This window comes from Caloenas nicobarica, chromosome 2 (assembly GCF_036013445.1).
Source record: "Caloenas nicobarica isolate bCalNic1 chromosome 2, bCalNic1.hap1, whole genome shotgun sequence".
NCBI lineage: Eukaryota > Metazoa > Chordata > Aves > Columbiformes > Columbidae > Caloenas > Caloenas nicobarica.
Window position 1 is genome coordinate 49873605 of NC_088246.1, and position 20472 is coordinate 49894076.

The following is a 20472-nucleotide window of genomic DNA, read 5'->3' on the forward strand; positions in this document are numbered from 1 at the left end:
GCTGCTGCCTTCTTGGAAAGAAACTGGGAGCCCTGTACTCTCTGAAGCAGTCTGGTTTCAACAAAATTTGTAGGAACTTAATGTCTTTGAGATCTTAATATCATTTTGGTTTTTGCTATTTTATCTCTAGATACCTTTTTCAGAGGAGTCCCTTGATCATTTGTGGCATCAGGGATTCACAAGCTACAGGTGTGCCTGGTTTGTGCCTGCATAAGCCTTCTTTTCTTAGGAAATCAGCCTGAAAGGGGAAAAGTACACACTGCGATTAAACCTTTCAAGGCTTCCAAGTGAAGAGGGGCTATTTACAACATTGCTTTCAACAGAGCCAAGAGCTCAGTGTGCAGACCCTGGAGGGGAGAGGACTGCTGGCTGCTCAGCTGCTAGACTCTGCAGCTAGGCTGTTGGGTCAGCGAGTGATTTGATTTCAGCCGGATTGTGAAGCCAGATGCAACATAATCCCAGCAACACTTCTGCAGAGCGCTATTAGAGCAGAGAAATATGACCAAGTGCTGGTTGCGCTGAGTCCCCCAGCTGAGAGCAGAGCACTGCGTGACCTTCCCCGAGGAACCCTTCTGCAGTTCCAGGAACTGTGAAATTTTAGGAGCAGTGTCTCTGCCTGTGCATGCTTAAACAAAGCTACTGTGCAACCCAAGATTTCATTTTCCAGAATGTTCCCTTTCACCCACAGCAGTAAATACCTTGGTCCTTCATCTCTTCCCTTGGGAGGATCGGTGCAAATTGTGTTTTGAAACTTGAAAGAACCAGAATCAGCAGCTCCCCAGCAGTCTGATTTCAAAGTGGAGAGCTATACCCCAGGACAGCGTATTTCACTCTCTAGGAGGATGCTGTGCTATTTCAGACATGCATTTGCAAACAAACATAGCACACCACTTCCTTCTGAAAAAGAGAAAATTTCTTTTCTTCCTCTAAGCAGTCCCAGGAAATGTGGCTCTCAAGAAGGGGAATAGATGGAAAGATTAGACTGGTTTGACACTTGCACAAGTCACTTTGTCCACATGGTGTTTGGGTGATGGAAAGCCTGATAGTATTTTAGAGGCTTCATCTTGCCCTAAACTGCTAATGGGTGATTTAGATAATTCATCAGCAGTGGGATACAGCCACATACAGATTAATCTCCTAAAGAGGGAGGCTTTTTGGTTCCTGGTTTTAGGTCAAGATTTTCCAACTCTGTGACACTTTGCAACTGCACTTGCAATTTGCTAGGAGCTTGGGGACAGGAATTTACATTAGTAGCAGACAACTAATTGAACTTTCTTGTTAATACGGCTTGTTGATAACATAATACACCTAACTACTCATATCATAAGAGTGCACATGAAGGGGGAGGTGGTAGAGTCAAACTCTTACCTGGTAAAATTAAAGGGTGTTCTTTAGGCTTCTCTTGGCTGTGTCAAGGAATGACTTTGCATCAGACTGAGAAAAGACAGAGGGAAATGATAGTTTAAGAATTGTGCCTTTGGTCTAGAAATTTATTTGTAAGAATCTTTCAATTTATAATTTCTAATCTGTATAGATTTTAGGTCATATCTAAGACATTTAAGGCAATATTTTATATCCACACTCATGTGCATGATCTGGTACTAAAATGAAGGAGAGCTCTTTAGAGCATTGGATGCACATGCAATTCATAGCAAACTACTTTAGACTGGCACTAGGACCACTTTCTAAAGCTTTCATATAGCAGTGATATCCCAGCAAAAATCCAGCTTGAGATCTAGATCCAGAGTTTAAAGATCTAGTGCACACAAGACAAAATAAATACCTGTTGTTTTGAATGGAAGCTCAAGGTCTCTCTATTCTGAATCTTATCCAATACCTTCTAAAGAAACATTTTAAAAATACTTGTCTAGACAATAGATCAGTCTGTAGTGATGTGGGAAGCTCTGGCTTGCCTGCCTGTTTGCTGAACTGATTGATATGCCAGTTGCTTTCATATTGAGAACTGTTTCACTACTTCGTGTGTTTCCTAAAAACCTTCTCACCTCCGTGACCCTTCCAGGGAACTCTTGCTGCGCATGACATGGCTATTTCAGGGACCCTGAAATACTGTGTAAGGGTGAAGTTACTCCCAGAGGCTGTCTGCCACATACTCCACCAGCATTCTTATAAAAACAAGTGTCTTTCATCTGATTTGGGAGAGAGCACTTATTTTGTTTCCTGATTAAAACCACATTCTAAATACAGTATCCCCTCACTTCTGTGCCTGAAATCTACTTATTATATATGATGAATCAGGGACTGCACATCTGATTGTAAACTCAAGGGATGGGTTTACAAGCATGTGGTTCCAAGGATGTTTTGAAGATATTTGCATAGTACATGGTGCTGACCTGTTTTATGTATTTAGTACACCTTTGGGAGGTAGTGGAAGTCTTTTGATCACACAGTAGTTAATACGTCAGAGCTTCTAGTGACCACCAAGTGTATGCAAACCAATTCACTATCACGATTCATGCAGGAAGCCTTATACACATCAGGAATGTGGTGTAGTGAAGGAGTCCTGGTATGCCTTCATCTTTCTTTTTTCCAGAATGGTAATACTCATCATTATTTGAATATCAAATGATATGTCCATCATTTTATCAGCAGATTTCTATTCATTGCCTTTATGCCATTGCTCTCACAAAAATAATAATGTCTCTTAATATGTTCATGGTGACTGTAGTCATCTGCACTGTGCTAGAGCGCTTGAAGACAGACAGTCATACAGTTGTGTGTTTATTTGGCTTCTCTTGCCACTGGCATGGGGCAGACTTGCTCAGTAGTGACCCTGTTGAACTTCAAAGGTATTTTTCATGCTGGTGGCATAAAATCTTTATTCATAGCTGAAGACAACCTTGAACATCTGTCTTAGTTTGTACAGCAACCTGTGCTGAGTCTACAGTATACATCTGACCTTGCTCTCAATGTCTGGAATATGTATCCTGGAGTTGAGAGAAATGTAATTTTGATATTCTTTATAATTTTTCCTTTTTTTCCCTTGTAAGGATAACCTCACTGTTAGCAAATGAAACCTTTCACACTTCTTCTAGAGTAAAAGTTAAAAAGAAATGCCTACAATCCACTGTGGTCTGAATCCTAATGCCAGCACTTAGACAAAATATTCTGCAATATTAATGGAAATTTTACTTCTGTTGGGGGATTAGCAGATTCTTTCAAGCACAAGGTGAACAAAGGGCAAAACTAGGGAGGAATCTTTTTTAGATGATTTATAGCTTCACTAAAGCACAGAGAAAAAGCCTGAAACTGGAATGGAAAATGAGATACCCACAAGAAACATGGTTCTTGAAACTGCTGAAGTTAACCTTTAACATTAAGTAACATGTATGCAAATATTATTAAGTTTAGACAAACTCATTATCAGTAGCAAATAAATTGGGAGTGTGTAAATCTCTGTCCTCCTGAGATTTCCTGAGTGCTTATGACAAGAGCAGCTCTGCTATTTGTGGTCACTGTTCTCACCCTTATGACAGATGAAGCCCAAGGCTCTTGGAAATTAATTGCAGCAAGCTCCCAACCTGGTTTTAGATAGATAGTTTTAGACATGTCTCTCTCCATCTGTCCTAGCACACAAGCTGCATACATGCTGTGCTGCAGACGTGTGGGTAGCCTGCCCAGAAACTGCACTCCATCCTTTATCCAGCCACAGCCTGGATGGGTGCATCTCTCAACTCTGCCAAGTTTCTTCTGTCCTTATTGAACAGTCAAGTATCATAGCCGAGGTGGGAACTTAGCAGAAGTGGATGGACGGGTAGCTGGACTAGCTCCATGCTTTTGTTTTAGGAAAGACTCGTTGTCATCTTTCTCAAAGATGGACCTCTTGTGGGAGAGTTAGAAAATGCTATTTCATCTTCCCCTCTCTTCTGTCTCTGAAGAAAACTACTGAGATGAGATGATACCCCAGTCCATACCGTCCTTTGAGCTGATTCCAGGGAGCCTCCTGCTTTGTTTTGCAGATATGAGGTGGCAGCAGGAGTGGTTTTGCTTGTCTCTGGGGTGGAAAGTGAGTCTTTTCATCATAGACTGCAGAATTCTTACAAAATCTGTTACCTCCAGAGGACTGTGGACTGCAGCAGCATTCCCTGATTAAGGCTTCACATACCTATCGCTCAAGGATTTATTTTCCTAGCCCTTGAATAGCATTTCTCACAGGAAGCAGATGTCACTTCTACTTTATTGGTCTGCGCTGGCTTCCAGTTCAGGTTTGGTTTTACTGGAAGGTGTTGCTTCAAACCTGAAATATTCTGGCTGCCTGGGAGATGTTACACTTAACAGGGCAATGTGACCTAAGAGCTCTAGATGTAATTGGGAGGTGAGGCAAGGTGTTTACTGTGCAGTTCTCACCCTGGCTTAGGCCATCCAGAGCCAATGTTTTTGTTCTCTGGAGTTATTTTTTCCCTTGATTTTTTTGTTGAACATCTTTTGCATGGTTTTTCCTACACGGCTCTATTCCATGCAATTTAAAGGACTGGCAGCACTAGCTAATCCTGCTTTGAAAGCTGGTATCCTGAATGCTTTGTGAGTTTTGAATTGCAATGACTGAATCTTTCAAGAAAATAGAAGTATTTTGTAGGTTTTGACATTTCATCACAGTGCCCATTGAGCTCTCTCTCTAAGCTCTGTCGGGCAAGTAGAATAATTCTTACTTTAAATGGTACAGGTTGATTTGTTTCAGACTGTTCTTGAACTTGCACCCTGTCATGATACTGAAGGCTGGAAGAGCCTATCTGGGACAACAGCAAGATAGAAAATAGTTTGGTGTTAAAAAAGTAGCATTACAGGCTGGAAGTGGGAGCAGCAGTGCGATAAAGAGATGCAACTGGACTTAGTTTTGTGCAGAGGAGGGGCAAGTACGAAAGGTAAGAAAGGAGCTATAAAAAAAGGCTAAAATGAAGAAATATTCAATATTATCCGTGGCATTTTGTATTTAAAAAAATACAGGGTGCAAAGATGATGTCTCAATAGTGCGCTAAGCCTGAGCTTTGATTCAGTCTGTCAGAGAAGCAAAACTCCTGAGCAGTTCCGCAGATGTATAGGATATGGGAGTATTAAATGCAGAAACAAGATTGCAAGAAAGGACCTGTGCTCACCATGCATTGGGACACTGATTTGTCTTCCATGGATATATCCCTGATCCTGTCACCAGGCTGGCTTTCCATGGTCACCAGACCATGGAGGTCTCCATGCCCCGCTTTCCCATTTGCTGAATTGTCACCGAAGTTTGAACTTTGTCTTCTCATAGCCTTTTACCCTGGGCTGAATGATGGAATTGCTTCAAAGAGCCCTTCTTTGGTATTTTCTCTTTTATTCTGCACCTGTGTCTCTTTTCACAGAGCTATTCCCTGAGCATCATAAGGAACATCAGTGAAGAATTCATTTCATTTTGTCAAGTTTCTGGTCTGACCCTTAATTTAGAGCAGTCATTTCAGTCTACAATAAACTCTGTGTTCCTGCATGCCACAGTGAAAGAATTACGAGCAGTCCTTAGCCATGTGCACTCAGGATGCTTTGGTGGCCCCATGGGACAGGTAGACTTCAGTGCCTGAAAACTTATTACAGGACAGGGGTACAATCAGCATGTTATTTTCTGTATAACGGTGTGTATGTGGGTCTATCTGTATGTAAAGCTTTTACATGATTCACTGAGGTCATTAGGAGGGGAATGGCATACCGTCATTTCAGGCACAGAGCTCTTCAAAATGAACAGTTTTTTCCGTCTTTCCCCAAGGATCCCTGAGAGGCATCCAGCATGTAGGTGGGAGGAGACCGTTCATAAGTCTTCCATCACAGCATCCAGGAACACAACGCTTATTGTTGGGATGAGCCTGCAGCTCTGAGTAATAAATAAGGCAGGGCAGTAAGGTGAAAAGGGCTGATTTCTCTTGCTAAGACAAAGGTTTTTAAAGTTTCTAAGTTCAACAACCTGGACTCTGATGAGTTTATGGAGCACATGTTGGTAGAGGATCCAGAGCTAAACACGGCATTCTATAAGCACTGTGAAGTAATCAGGCAACGGAGCAGAATGAGAACAAAGATGTCTTTTGACTGATTTAATCATAAACATATTCTTTGCTTTCATCTTTGCTGTGCTTTTTGCCTCTCTCTGTTTCTGATATTCATTGGTACAATAGGATATATCCAATCCAGGTTGCTTATTTTTTTTCTATTTTTTCCCTCTCCCCCCTCCCAGTTCCCCACATTCATTCTCAAAATTTTGTAATCTCTTGGTTTTCAGTCTTCTGAAGAAAGCAGACCTTCTGAGTTTGCATAGTTGGGCTCGGAGGCTAACAAGAATGTGCTTTCTTAAGTGATTTTGGCTTATTTGGTTTCTGAGGTCATGGGCATAGTAGAAGAACACCTGCTCTTATCTTGCTTCAGCATTTAATCCCTGTCCCAGACAAGCCTAGAGGGGCATGGCACAGGAGGTGAACAGTAATGTAAAAAATTGCTCAACAACTTTTTTGAACATGCAGAAAGGTCAATGGATAAAGATTTTATTCTCCCTGGTTTTCTCATACCTATACCAAGAAATAAGATAGAAAGACACTGTTTCTTCAACTATTACATTCCTTTCTTGAGAGAATGGAAAAATATGAATAAACCAAGGTCTCTGCAAGCAATATAGAAAGTGTTGAAGGAGCATTGTACATGTTTCTTGTATGCCTGATGCAAACAGAAATTTCTGTTGGCAAATATTGCTTTGGCTAAGGCTTTTCAAGACTTGTTACCTGTCTGTGTGGGTAGTATGCAATCACTGACATTTTGCTTTATGGTTGTTGTTGTTGTTTTGTTTTGGTTGTTTGTTTGTTTTGGTTTTTCTTTTTCTAACTTAGCCTATTTTCCTTCAGGATGGCAGGACACAGTGCATCCAAGAAGTCTGCCCCATTCTCTCGTGTCCCCAGCACCTCAGTCATGTTCCTGCTGGACAGTGTTGCCCCAAATGCTTAGGTGAGTGGTTTTTTTTTTTTCCTAGGAATTTTGTAATTAATATTATATGTTTCTGTGTAGCATCTTTTATACCAGTATTTCATGACACTGGTAAATTCTAGGAGGTGGAAGAGAACGTATTGCTCAGTGGATTTGTAATCTAAGGGTTTAAACATGTACTTGAGGTCCGCATGTAGGGTTGTGATGGGTGGTGCTAAGCATGCAGCTGCAGAAGAGCATTTGAGCGTGGACCAGCTGGCTTGCTTACAGAGACAAATATAGAGATATTTCCTACCTCCATTGCACCTTTCACAAATGAAGTTGATGTCGGAGGAAATGTTTTGTTGGAATTTGCCACAAGAAAAAGGCCTCACCCTCTCATATTTTTATTCAAGTGTACATTTGCATTCTTGGTTTTGAGGAAATGCAGGTCAGAGGAAACTTCTGGACTGAAATTGCGTTCTTAGAAGCTGTTGTCAGAGAGGCCAGGGACCCAAGAGTCTGCCTCATGCTTGCCTTCTTAAGGTTGAATCACAGTTTCAGCCAGCAATAGCTTCAATTATGGCTTTCCAACACATTTTAAAGGAGTAAGTCAGAGGCCTCTAAAAAGGGCTAGTTCTTCCAGGTTACGCCAAGGAAGGCCATGCCTTTTGAGAGTCCTTACTTTGCTCTTACCATGTACACAGACACCACAGGTTAATGTTCCTTAGCATGTCAGTCTCTTTTCCCAAGTAGCAAGTGATAGGACCAGAGGAAATGGCCTCACGTTGCACCAAGGAAGGTTCAGATCTGATATTAGAAAAAATTTCTTCACAGAAATGGTTGTCAGGCATTGGAACAGGCTGCCCAGGGATGTGGTTGAGTCACTATCCCTTGAGTTGTTTAAAAGATGTGCAGATGAAGTTCTCAGGGACATGGTTTAGAGGTAGACTTGGCAGTGCTAGGGTAATGGCTGGACTCAATTATCCTGAGGGTCTTTTCCAACCAAAATGATTCTGTGTGTCATTCTATTTCATAAACAAGGAGCAGTCACATCCTACCAAGTAAATTAGCTTTAGTTTGGTCTATGAGGTTATAACTAGGATTGGAAATTTTTCAGAGCTGATAACTCTCAGTTCTTCAACAAAATCCTTTTGATATTTTGACCATATCTCTACTACTAGCCAAAGTCTGTTTCAGGCTAGATGAGGTTTACAGAGAGGTCTGGCCTCAGAGGCAGCAAGCCATAGAGAATTCCAACTTTTTGTAATATTTTATAGTTCTTACTGCTTAAAACAAACATGAATTTATTTATTTATTTATTTGCTAATTGAGAAGTGCTACAGTTAAATATCTGTCTAGAACATTTAACTCCAGCACCATAGAGTAATACACTAGAGGAAGGAAATGGAAAGGAGGGCAGTCCAAATGCTGAGCTTCTATTTTGGCTGAGGACATTTTTCCTTTCCTTCTGTAAAATCCCCTTGTCCTCTCCACACCTTGGTTTTCCCAACTGAACCTTCCCCTCCTTGATCTAGGCATTCAAAACCCAGCTTTAATTTCTGACTGCTTCATGGAGATTTTTCTACAGATTCTTTTTTCGCCTCCTAGAAGAGTCTGTGAGTTCACTAGTAGTAATGATTTTTATTTTATGTGGTCTTTGATCTAAAACAACTCATATACCTGTGAATAGATAATGTCTATTCACAGGGAAACGCTGGGTGTTTTGGAGTGGAGGTAGAGCCAAGGAATGTGTAGCGCATTTGTGGCAGTCAGGAAAGAGAAATGTTTTCAGGGATGCTGAGGCATGGTTTTTTGAGTATCATGTGGAGGACCTCCCTGCAGTTGAATTCCTGATACTCAGCGTATATAGCTTAGAAGAATGCAGTGGACTCTACTGGGACTTGAATTATTAGTTTAAATAGTGGTTATGAGCCAGCAAAGCCAACCATTAAGCCAATATCTTCACCACCACAACTTTTAAAGTGGTAGCTCCTTTGTCAGTGGTTTTTTACCAACTGTTTGAACTGGGTTGGCCACCCAGAATTGTACTCGGTGGTTTGCAAGGCATGGCAAGAGGTTGTGAGAGAGAACTGGACTTCTGTTCACTTGTTTACATTAGTTATGCGATTGAAGTCCTGGCCCTATGTAGAGCAGCAGAAGTGTTGTTACAGGCAGGACTATGGATAAGCTTTGCCCAAAAGTGGTGCATGGATGTAGAACAGTTCCTTTTAGGGCTACTAAATATCCACAACCGATTTCATTTGTCAATCCTGCAAGAAAAATTAAGCCTTTTCAGAAAGATGCACATTCAGTAAAAGGGAGGCTGGTTATGCAAGAACAGATTAGTCCAAGGTAGCTGATTTGCAAGAGAGAGGTGTTCAAATTGTGTCTAACTGAACAATAGCAATAATTTCTTAACTTTTTTGTTTAATAGCTATTTTGACATTAGATTTTCTAAAATTCCAGGCCAATCCAATAGATTTTGCTGTGTGCTAATCCTTTTGTTCACTTATATCTCAGAGGAAAATGGAACCTTTTAAGCTGTTCTACATTATTAAGAATTATTGGAAAGGCAAGGAATTGCAGTATGCAAAGACGTGGTAGTTTGAGAGCTAAAGTATTGGCCTAGTACTTAGTGACTTGTATATACTTGCAGTGGCCATTCCCTACCTCAGAACCGATGCCTATTTAACATCAGGCCTCAGAAATGATAAGCCAAGAGACTGGCAGCCACTCACAAAAGATCTTATTAGTTGGCTGCCACCAAAAGTAAACAGGGGAAGATATTCAAAATGAGGAAGATAAGTATAGTGATTTCATATGAGTTTTTGTAAAGAGCTCATGTTCATGTATCATAATTGTCACTTGTTTAAAATAACCTACTAGGAAAGAAGCTGAGGAATAAGAGAAGCTTGCAGAACCACAAAGTGTGTTGCAACTGGGAACTGAAAGTCCTTGCAAGATTGCAGGACTTCAGGAAGAATTTGAGATTGATGCTGCCTTCCCTGCGTAGTGCTGTAAACCTTGCTTTGCTCTCATGAAGCCCAAATATTTTATGGGTTATGGAAACTAAATGTCTTGTGTGGCCCTCATTCTGCTCAAAAATGATGCAAATGCCTGTATTTCTTGCAAGCTTGTGTGAACATGATACACTAGGCTGTCTTAATGAGACAGGGTAACACCTATGGTTTTTTCACATCAATGCCACTGAGTTGATTTAGTTTGGCTGCTGTGAACCCCTGAGGTAGATATGCTAAAACCAGTTAAGGCTGCTTTATTTGATAAGTTACTGCATTAAGTTAAAGACTGTTTAAACTAGTTTAAGTGTACCTACCCGAAGAGTTTGCAGTGCTTACTTTTAATTCCTTTAAACTGCACTGGGCACTTTATGATGAGAAGGAGAAGAAAGACTTTTTCCAGTAAAAACATGCCATAAATCATATTTATATTCCTGCCCATGGTAGAATTTGTACCGATGCGTGTGTGCTAGAAGAACAGTGAAATGTTAAAAGTACATACTTTTTTCGCACCAAAATGGAAACACATACCAAAATGACACATTGCATATGAATTTGGTCTGGTGACAATAAGCCCTACTATTTTTGTTGACAATATGAAATATTTTCAACCACATTCTGTTTCTGTTACTGTTTATTTATATCCAGGACAGAGGAAAGTGTTTGACCTCCCATTTGGAAGCTGCCTCTTTCACAGCAACGTGTATGATAATGGGTCCTCATTTATTTATGACAACTGCACACTATGTACATGCAAGGTAAGTCCACAGTGCTTTGGTGTTGTGTGCTGGTGGTTGTCTGGCTTAGCAGTAATTTGTAGGGCTGTGGAACTGTAAACCCTGATACTGTTCTTCTTCGGCATCTTGTGTGGTCTCCTACAATCTGATCTGAAGAGCACTTGCAGTTGTGCTAGGAATGTTTGAAAAGTTACTGACTGCCTCAGCTGAGACATGATGCCCAACTCTGTGGGATGCAAAATTAAGTTAGTCAGATTATGTGATCCTCTTTAAATTTGCATTTCAGTGGAAGAGGAGTTTCTAAATGGTGAATTATAATACCATATCTCTGCTGAAGGGCACTAGGTTTTTTTAGTTCTTCTAACATTACTGTGACCAATTGCACTTCTACACCTAGGCAAAAAAAATAGAAAAGTGTCACAAAATCAGTAAGATTTTGCAGGCCAACGGAAGTACAAGCTAGGATTTAGATTCACAGACCATGAAAGATTCCTTTAACCCAGTAAAAAATTTTATTTTTTCTGAGCTGACCTATTCAAAGCAGTTGGGCTGTAGCTTGAGTGGATGCAATGACTGAGCAAGCAGAAACATCATGGTAAGGACACACAGGAGCACAAATGTCTCGGTGATGATTTCATGATTTTCCTTTTGTCTTTTTACCTAGGATTCAACAGTGATATGCAAGAAGAGGTGCTTATTTCCTGGTGAATGCAATAAAAACAGTGATCACTGCTGCAAGGACTGTGTCTCATATATCCCTCCTGAGGAAGTGAAAGTGTGCAAGTTTGGCAATAAGATCTTCCAGGTAAAGTTTCATGTGTGGCTCAAGAATAGATGCCATCGTAACAGCTGAAACAGCATGAGTTTACTGTAAATTAGTATTGTGGCTTGTTTTTTAGCAGAATCCTCATCATCCTGGTTGATGATAGAACAACTCGGAGGCAAAGCTTTGGAAAATTTACCATCTGCTATTTTTTTCTGAGTTTGTCTAAATTCTGTAGTAAAAGATTAGTTCCTTCTTGATGTGACATGTTGTGTCCCTTTCTGTACACAGAGATTCAAGCTGCTCTTTCATGACAAGTAATGCATTTTTAGTAAGAGATAGTAATACTCTGCTTTCCCAAACAAACACTAATATTCATGGAGAAGATATGCTGAGTGGTATGCAGGCTTTATCTACCAAGCCAAAGAGTCTCTTCCACAGCTGATCCAACAGGAGCTTTGCGAAGTTTGTCTTGTCTGAAAGTTGCTCGTCTTGATTTACTACATTTCACATCTCTGCTAAGGACAGCACCCCTGACATGTTTTATTGGGATAACCACGTAATAACTGTTACCCACTGCACTCTCACCCAATATTTTCAAATCACATGGGATTCCCTGCAGAACACTTCTGCTATTGCTGAGACCCTGCTTGTTTTTCCAAGTGGTGCAGCTTTTTTCACACTGTGTCAAAAAAAGATTCTGTCACCTCATGGGCCATCTGTGAATTAAGAGACCCTTGAATCAGATCAGATGTTAAATCATTTGTGAATACTTGGTTTGCTCAGCCAGAGTTGCTTCCCATTTATTCCATCTTTTGTGTACATAGCTAAAGTGTTTATTCTGGAAATTACATGTGAACGTACTGTATGCTGAGACTATGCTCCATCTGATTGGCACTTTCACACTGGTGCTATTGTGCTTCAGGAACAAATGCCTGCTTCTTAGGCACCCAACTAAAATATTCTGCTTCTTGTGGAGATTTTACTATATTTCTAAGTATTCTACAGAGTAAGAAAAAATAATGAGGCAGTATACCCATTTCTGGCCTCATGTCCAAAAGGGTAAGTCCAGCATCGCTCTGTTGAAGTTAATGGTCTAACACAGTTAGAATGGGCACATTGAATGTGTTTTTGCATTCCTGTGCAAGACCAGCTATGAGACAAAAAATCAGGGTAGCTGCATGCAGTCACCTGTGATATATCCTGGTACCTTAGCAGATGTTTGGAGAGTGGTCATTAGAGGCCCACAAGAACATGTGCTCCATCAGGAACACCAGGTCATCATAACGTGGCCTGGAAACAACAGATAGGGGAGAGACAGCCTTTGACCAAGTATGCTGCACTGAATAAGTTAGGCTCCTTGGCATTTCAGATTTAGTTTGTTTTTCTCTCTGGTCAAAACATCATGTTGAGGTGGGCAGGTAATTGTTCACAGCCGTCTGGTTGGACTTCCTGTTCCTGTCACATCTATCCTCACCCTTCCTTCACAGCAGCCCTTTAAACAGAAAACATGCACATTTTGGCTCTAAGCAGGCTAGCACAAGACCGTAAGTGGGTGAGACAGAATGTTTTAGGAACCATGTTTGGCAAAAGCAACACTATGTAAAAAGGAGCCAAAGTAGTTCCACAAGCAATCCTTCCCAAGTAAGTGGGGGATGAGACCATGAGGCTCTGCACCTAATACTTTAAGAGCTGTACATAGGCTGTCTTACCTGCTCTGCATTTGAGAAGTTCAGCACTGTATGTCTTCTAAACATTTTCAGATGTCTAACAGATCAGGTAACTGTAAAAGTTCTGTAAGTAATCTAAATTAGAATTCATTATTTGACCATTCCTGCCCTAAGTCAAAATGATGCTGCATCTGGGAATAAATTCACTATATGCTGACATCTTAATCAAATACTTTCACGTGCAACAACTTAAAGACGTCACTCAACCCAATGAATCAGGTTTTTCTAATTATGTGAGCTTAAATGAAAATTTGTGGTAGGTGTGATCACATCTCAGACACAGACTGGACAGAAAACAATGCAAATAATCAAGACACTGATGAAAAATGCAAATGTGATTTGGTTAGCCTTGCAAAAAATGGATTTCTTACCTAGAGGGCCAAAGGGAAGAAAATCATGCTGAATTGGATCTTTGTCTTTAACCCAACTGGCCATGGACAGACACCTCAAAATAATTTAGACTAAACAGTGACACAATGCCAACAGGGAAAGTCATCCTTTCTTGTGCAATGATACATTGCTGAAATAGCTTCCTGTTGCCACCCCAGCTGATACTGTATCATGTTCCCTCTTCCAGGATGGAGAGATGTGGTCCTCTGTGAACTGTACCATCTGTGCTTGTGTGAAAGGCAAGACAGAGTGTCGCAAGAAACAGTGCATTCCAGTCAGCAGCTGTCCTCATGTGAGTTTTTTAAAAGAACAGAGCTTTCTTCTCTTTTTTTTCCTGCACCATTATCTTTTTCAGTGTTTCTTAGAAGTGTGCACATGGCAGTGGGGCATGCGGATTGGAAAGAAGGGATCCTCTGGCATATTAATTTAGGCTGGCATTCCACAAGTGTGCTGCTGCTACCCTGAATATGGGCTTCCCTCCTCTGACCTTGCTCTGAAAACCTTGTTTCTCCTCCTCCAACTTTCTCTGTCCCAAATATCTGCACTGGAACATCTCTTTCACATACATTTAAAGCTTTATAGAGCAGTGAGATGACTATGTTAATCTTCCAAGAGCATGCATATTGTTAAAGCAAGCCACAGGAGGTTGTTGTACTTCCATTTCTCAGTGCATACAAGGCTTAATACTTGGTTGAAAATTAGACAAAACAAAGCAAATTATTTCAATCAAGCCATGCTGCTTTCTCTAAGGTTATAGCCTGAGTATTTTTTATTTGAAAGTCTGAACTGAACCCAAAGAGCAGTGTAATTGTAACTTTACTTAATTGCTTCAAAAATTAACATTACTTGAAACCTCAGGCTGAAATCAGCCTTTGTTTCTTGGATTTCTGTCACTGACAGATTTTTTTTTAATGGCTCAAGCTTTCAGAAGAGGGAGCTCTAAATAACACCTCTTGTAGGGGCAGATCTTTGAACAGAACTGCAGAAGCAAGAGCCAAGTCATTAGCATTACACCTTCTCAGTGTTTCCTTCTCCATCCTGGAAGCCAGTGGGGAAAATATGAGTCACAGACACCTAGGTATAAAATTTTAAATGACAAACTCTAGTTTGTAAAATTTTATACGTGTGAACTTTTGGCAGCCTGAAGTGGTGGTAGAATAGAGAGCCTGTACCTTGGCGTTCTGGGTTCTGCTGGGACAGTGGGCTGCAAGAGCAATGCTTGCATCCTCAGAAGAGGTGACATCCTTTTACTGTCACTCTGGCACTCACTACAGAGGGCAGTTCTCCTGTTAATGGGCCTCACATGAGGTGTTGCAAACATCTTCAGAAGTGTGAACAAATGGAGCTGCTCTTCTGGGAAATAGATGAGGCTCATGACAATCAAGTTTGCTCCCTTCGGGCCATTCACAATGTAAGCAGGAGGTGAGAGCTTGGACCCTTTAGGTCTCTTCAAATTCTTTGTTGGCTGAGAACCTGCTGTGCACTGCATCTTATTTATCTTTTCCCTGTGCTGATGCATTTCAAATGTTTAAGATGCTTCTGAGATCAAATAACTAATATAGCTTAACAATGGATCTTAAGTGAAATATACCATTTCAGCAGTACCCATATATAAATTTAAGCATTGAGATGATCACCTGAAGTGGCTTCTAAAATTAGAATATTGGTGGGTAAAAATTCACCATCTGTGCTCCTGCGGCAGCATAACTGACTGACAAATCTGTTCAGCGCTGCTACACGTTCTGCTCCAAGGTTAATGTGAAGTCCTAAACTGCTCTAGACCTCCAAATTGAGTCTTCAGACAAGGTCCAGCTCCTTAGGGCTGAAAAGACCAACTTTGTTACCCTGCAGCACATTCCCTCCAGTATCTAACCAGTCAGCCTGTTCTCTGCCTTAATATGGAGTCTACAGCAGGCTGCATGCAAACCCACCCTTCTCCACAGGTACACATTACACTTCTGCTCTTCCAAGCTAAATTGGAAGGACAAATAGGAAAAAGAATGTAAACTCTAGAGTGAGATTTATTTTCCTATTCCAAGTGGGTACCAAGTAATTTTAAAGGAAATAATGTATGCTAATGGATTTAAATATTTTACTTTTCATCTATGCTCCACTCTCTTGGATAAGATATTCTGTCACAAATCTATAAACTTTAATTAAACATACCACATTATTCAAGATAAAGATATATTAGTGATTCTGACACTGTAAGTCTGGATATCATGCACACAGTTATGCTGCTACCTCTGCAAACTGTAGGGGTGTTTTCTCTCTTCACAGTATTTCCAGCAGGAAGCAGTCTCTCCTGACTATTGAAGACTGCTGTTTAGTGTCCTTTAGGGTGTCAGGCCACATAAAGTTATCTAATTAAAATTATGTTATGATACACACAACTGAGTGTGAAAGGATTGAAAATTCACAAGGAACTTAAGATACTATTCCTTGACTTAGATGCTTTACCATGCAGTCTTAATGCTCTTTACATGATTTGTGGGGTTTTTTGGTGATGGAATATTATTTAATTCGTCAACATAGATTTTGGCCAATTATTTCTTCAAAGAAGCAGTTTTAAAGTGGTAATTCTGCAGAAACTTCCAATACTGTGCAGCTATGTGTGTTATTCAATGTGTTGGTGGCAGAGTGACTTTTTTTTTAAGACTATTTCTGCTATTTCTTTCATTTTCTTCGTAGGGCTGTTTATCCTGTTTCTTTTGTTTTCTTTTTGGCACATTTAATCCTGTATCAGTAATACCAGGAACTGTTTTTCCTAGCTTCTTTTCATCTGCAGTGGAGGCAACACATCTCACAATTTTAATCTCCCCTGTCATATTTATAGTAAAATCAGTCCTCCTTGGGCTTCTAGTGAGCCCTGTGGCTTGTGGTTTCCGTTTCTCTCTTTCTGACCCCTGCCTCCACATAGATATTCTCTCTCTCTTGGTTACCTGGCCTACAAGGTGTGCTACATGCTGGCCCCCATCCAGGAAAGCTATTAGGCATGTGTCCTGTCCTGCTGAAGTGAGTGCTCCTTCCGTGTGTGCTTAGACTTAAACACATGCTTAAATACTTTATAGAAAGAGAGTAATCTCAACACTTGGCAAGACTGAGTTTCAGAGATCCTTTAGACTAGGGATGTCAAACTCATTTTCACCGTGGGCCACATCAGCCTGGCAGTTGCCTTCAAAGGACCCAATGTAATTTTAGGACTGTATAAATGTAACTACTCCTACATTTATACAGTCCTAAAATTACATTGGACGCTTTGAAGGCAACCCCTAGCCCTGCTCCAGCCTCTTTCTTGCCTTTTGCTGTATCCTTTCCATTACTCATCCTTATAATGTTCCACCTTGCCTCCTCTCCTTGTGCCTTTGTATTCCCTACTAACAATGTAAGCCTGTGGTAATGGTCATGGACATGTATCTTTCTGTACTGCTAGAGGAGAGCCTGGTGAATTTTACAGCATACAGCCTTTTCTGAGCTCCAAGGCTGTGCAAAAGTTAATAGAATTAAATTCACGGCATGTGAAGACATTTGCAGAGATCAATTCTGTGGGTAAATTTTGAACCCGTGAACTTCAAGTGAGTTGAAAATTTATTCAGAACACGTTCTCCCATCTCTACCACAGACTGCACTTAATGTTATACACATCTGTTATTATTACAAACAAAAAGTTGCTGTTTTTACTCTAGTGCCAAATGAGGCACAAAAAAACAACAGCTGTTGCTATTGCACAACCAAACAGCCCCCTTCCCCTCTGCAATTAGTCTTGCCTTAAAAAAATAGAAAATAAAAACCTCAGACATAAAATTGAAAACCTCATAAAAAAAGAAGAAAAGTCCCAGAAAATAAATAGACTCAAATGTGGTCTGCTTATAAATATTCATAGGGAAAAATGGGATCACATCACTTAGCCCACTCCTAAGGGAACCCTCAATGCTAACGAACTCTTGCAGCACATGTTAGCAATAATGGGTTTCCTTATTCTACAAGACAAAAACAGGATCTCAGGCCAACATGGTGGCTCAAGTAACCAGCCTCAGCAGGCTGCCTTGGAGATTCCAATTTCACTTGAATTCTTGCCACTTTCAGCTCGGCTGATGATTTCAACTCTTTTATTGAAACGGAAAGGTAAGGCTGTTCAGTGTGGTGTGTGGCATTCAGCTGCACGTCTTCCATTCATACAGATAAGTGTTGCCCAGCTCCCTGTTTCTATGAAGTTTTAATGGTTCCTCCTTTAAGGAGTTTTCTCCTAACAGGTGCTTGGGAGGTCTCCCTGTTGCAGCCTGGTCCTCAGCTATTCTCTTTGCTCTAGGCCCTGGTGGTCTAAGCATTGCCCACACTGCCAGTGAAACTCTGACGCAGCCCTTTTCACAAGTCCAGATGTGCCTCAAGTCTGTTCACACGCAGTTGCATGTTCAAGGACATGCTTACACTGACTTTCATGCCCTGCGGATGATGAGCCCAAGCGCACCCATCACCAAGCTCTTGTTCATGCCATCTGGGTACATCAAGCATGAGCAGGACGGAGCGTGCTCCACTCCAGTCTGCCACCAGATACTAAGAGTTCATTTCTCCCCATGCGCGTTGTCGAAGCTTGGCAGAAAGCAAGGCAGACAGCAATAGGGCTTGCTGTGTATGCCCGCTTCCCTGCTCTCTGCATAGACCTACCACCTCTTTCTTCTCTGTTTTCATGAGGTTTTTTGCACAGTTGAGTATTTTGAGTGGACAGAATAGCACAGCTCTGTTTTCTTGCTCTTGCTGGCTGCTCCTTTCTCACCTGCTTGGTGGGGAACAGGAGCAGTGGTCCCACAAAGGGGACTTTCTCTATGTTCACGTGTTGGGGAGCAGCACAGCTCCATATGCCTATTCCTTCCCTGTACGGGAATGCAGGTGAGCTCCAATATCACCATAAGTGATGTCAGTTTTTGCTTGGAAAAACACATTGTTCAGTCTGAAAATTTCCAGGCTTATCCTCTAGCTTGACAGCTGGCTTTAGGGAATTTAAGTAAAATAAGATAGAACATCCTTTAATTTGATAAACAGTGAAAAGGGTCATGAATGTACATACACTGAGGCATGCCTTCTTCTTCTAACCAGCCTTTTATAAGACACAGCCATAAAAAAATTGACCTGGGCAGAGTGATAAAGACTTGAACCTTTTGTCCATATTACTATGACTAGACCAAATCGTTTGCTTTTGGACATTGCACATCCTCGGATGCATGCCCATTTACTTCACTGGGAAGACTGAACCATGAATGGTAATATGATTTGGTGAGAGATACCACAAGATTTAGCTATGAAAGAAATCTGGCCAAACTAGATCTCTATCAGTGCCTTCCCTTCCCTTCCCTTCCCTTCCCTTCCCTTCCCTTCCCTTCCCTTCCCTTCCCTTCCCTTCCCTTCCCTTCCCTTCCCTTCCCTTCCCTTCCCTTCCCTTCCCTTCCCTTCCCTTCCCTTCCCTTCCCTTCCCTTCCCTTCCCTTCCCTTCATGTGAGGGGAGTGTGGGAGTGGGTGCGAAGCAGATCGCCTCTGTGTGATGGCTAAAAGGGCATGCATATGAAATGTATTGTATATATTTTGGCAGATGGGGGAAAAGTTAGCAATCTTGTTAACCCAATGATTAGTCTGCTTTAGATATCTGTGAATACATGAGTCCAAAATTCTCTCACAATCCCTCTAAAGAGAAAAGTGGTAACAGAGAACCCTTTTAGTATTTCATTTCTTATAAGACTGCCAGGAAGCTCTTTGAATAGTTCTGTCTGTTTTTAGCACCTGATATTTGAAGCTGTAACCAGGGCATTGAGTTCAAACACAACTTGAACTATTTTCAAAGGCCTATCCAGGCTTACAACATAACACAGTCCTTGCTCCAAAAACTCTTTCATTAAATCAGCCTGTCTTTCTCCCAATTAGGGTAAAATCCTGAACAGAAAAGGATGCTGTCCTATTTGCACTGAAAGTAAGTCCTTTCTTCATTCTATAAATTCTTTTTTATTATTTCAGATAAAATATATATAAGTATGTTTGCTTTTCTGCCTTCTTTTTAAAGGGGGCTGAAGGGCAGGTGATTATTGCTGGCCATAGATTTTACCTCCTATATAACTGTAAATTTACAATAAAATGCCTGGGTATTTTATTTTTATTTATTTTTTTTTTCCAAATGACACTATTTTTGTCAAATCTGAGGTGCTGCTTTTTGAAGGATGTAGTTGACCTGTGAAATTTGTAGGTAATAAAACAAGCAAATGAGTAGAGTTGTAACTTTTAGGACTGGGTACCTTTTATACCTGTAAATAACAGCCCAGGTATGTGTATGTATAATCCAACACAGATGATTTCTGAGAGTTAAAGAAAGGTGTGCAGAAATCTGACACCCAGTCTGGGGCAACAGTGGAAAGTACAACAGAAAGCTGTCCTTCAACCATCACCTTTTCATCCCTTTACTCTTCACTTCAGGAATGATCATCCTATGATATTACTTGTGTTCTCTCCTAGTCACCAAAGCACTTACATAAAGACTTATCTTTAAGCTTGTCCTATTTAAGCCAGCAGGGAAGGAGACCTGTCTTCACTGAAGTTTACAGGATACAAGTACATATTTTCTTCAGGACATGTTTAAGTATTTTAACCAATACAGACAGACTCCTAAAATGGGGTTTTATGATTTATAGGGAGGCTTCTGAAAGAAGGAACAGGTTTTTAAGGAGAGTGTTAACTATTTTTTTCTCTAAAATCAAATTGGTTTAGCTGATCAACTCAATTCTGGGTGCGCTTGGTTTGCACAAACTCCATATGTGAAATACTTGGTTTTCCACTTTGCAGCTCAATTATTTTGTAATGTAACATTTTGAAAAAATAAATCTAGTTTATGAGTCTTCAGTATCAAAATGAAATCAAATGCAAGT

General features: G+C 40.7%; 1 protein-coding gene across 1 annotated transcript in view; it reads left to right on the top strand.

Annotated features, from left to right (window-relative positions):
• Positions 1 to 20472, top strand: part of BMPER (BMP binding endothelial regulator) — a 147039-nt gene that overhangs the window by 67659 nt on the left and 58908 nt on the right. The window contains exons 7-11 of the mRNA XM_065629282.1: positions 6870 to 6969; positions 10596 to 10705; positions 11349 to 11489; positions 13755 to 13859; positions 19481 to 19526. Coding sequence (XP_065485354.1) covers positions 6870 to 6969; positions 10596 to 10705; positions 11349 to 11489; positions 13755 to 13859; positions 19481 to 19526 — 502 coding nt within the window. The remainder of the gene's footprint in view (positions 1 to 6869; positions 6970 to 10595; positions 10706 to 11348; positions 11490 to 13754; positions 13860 to 19480; positions 19527 to 20472) is intronic.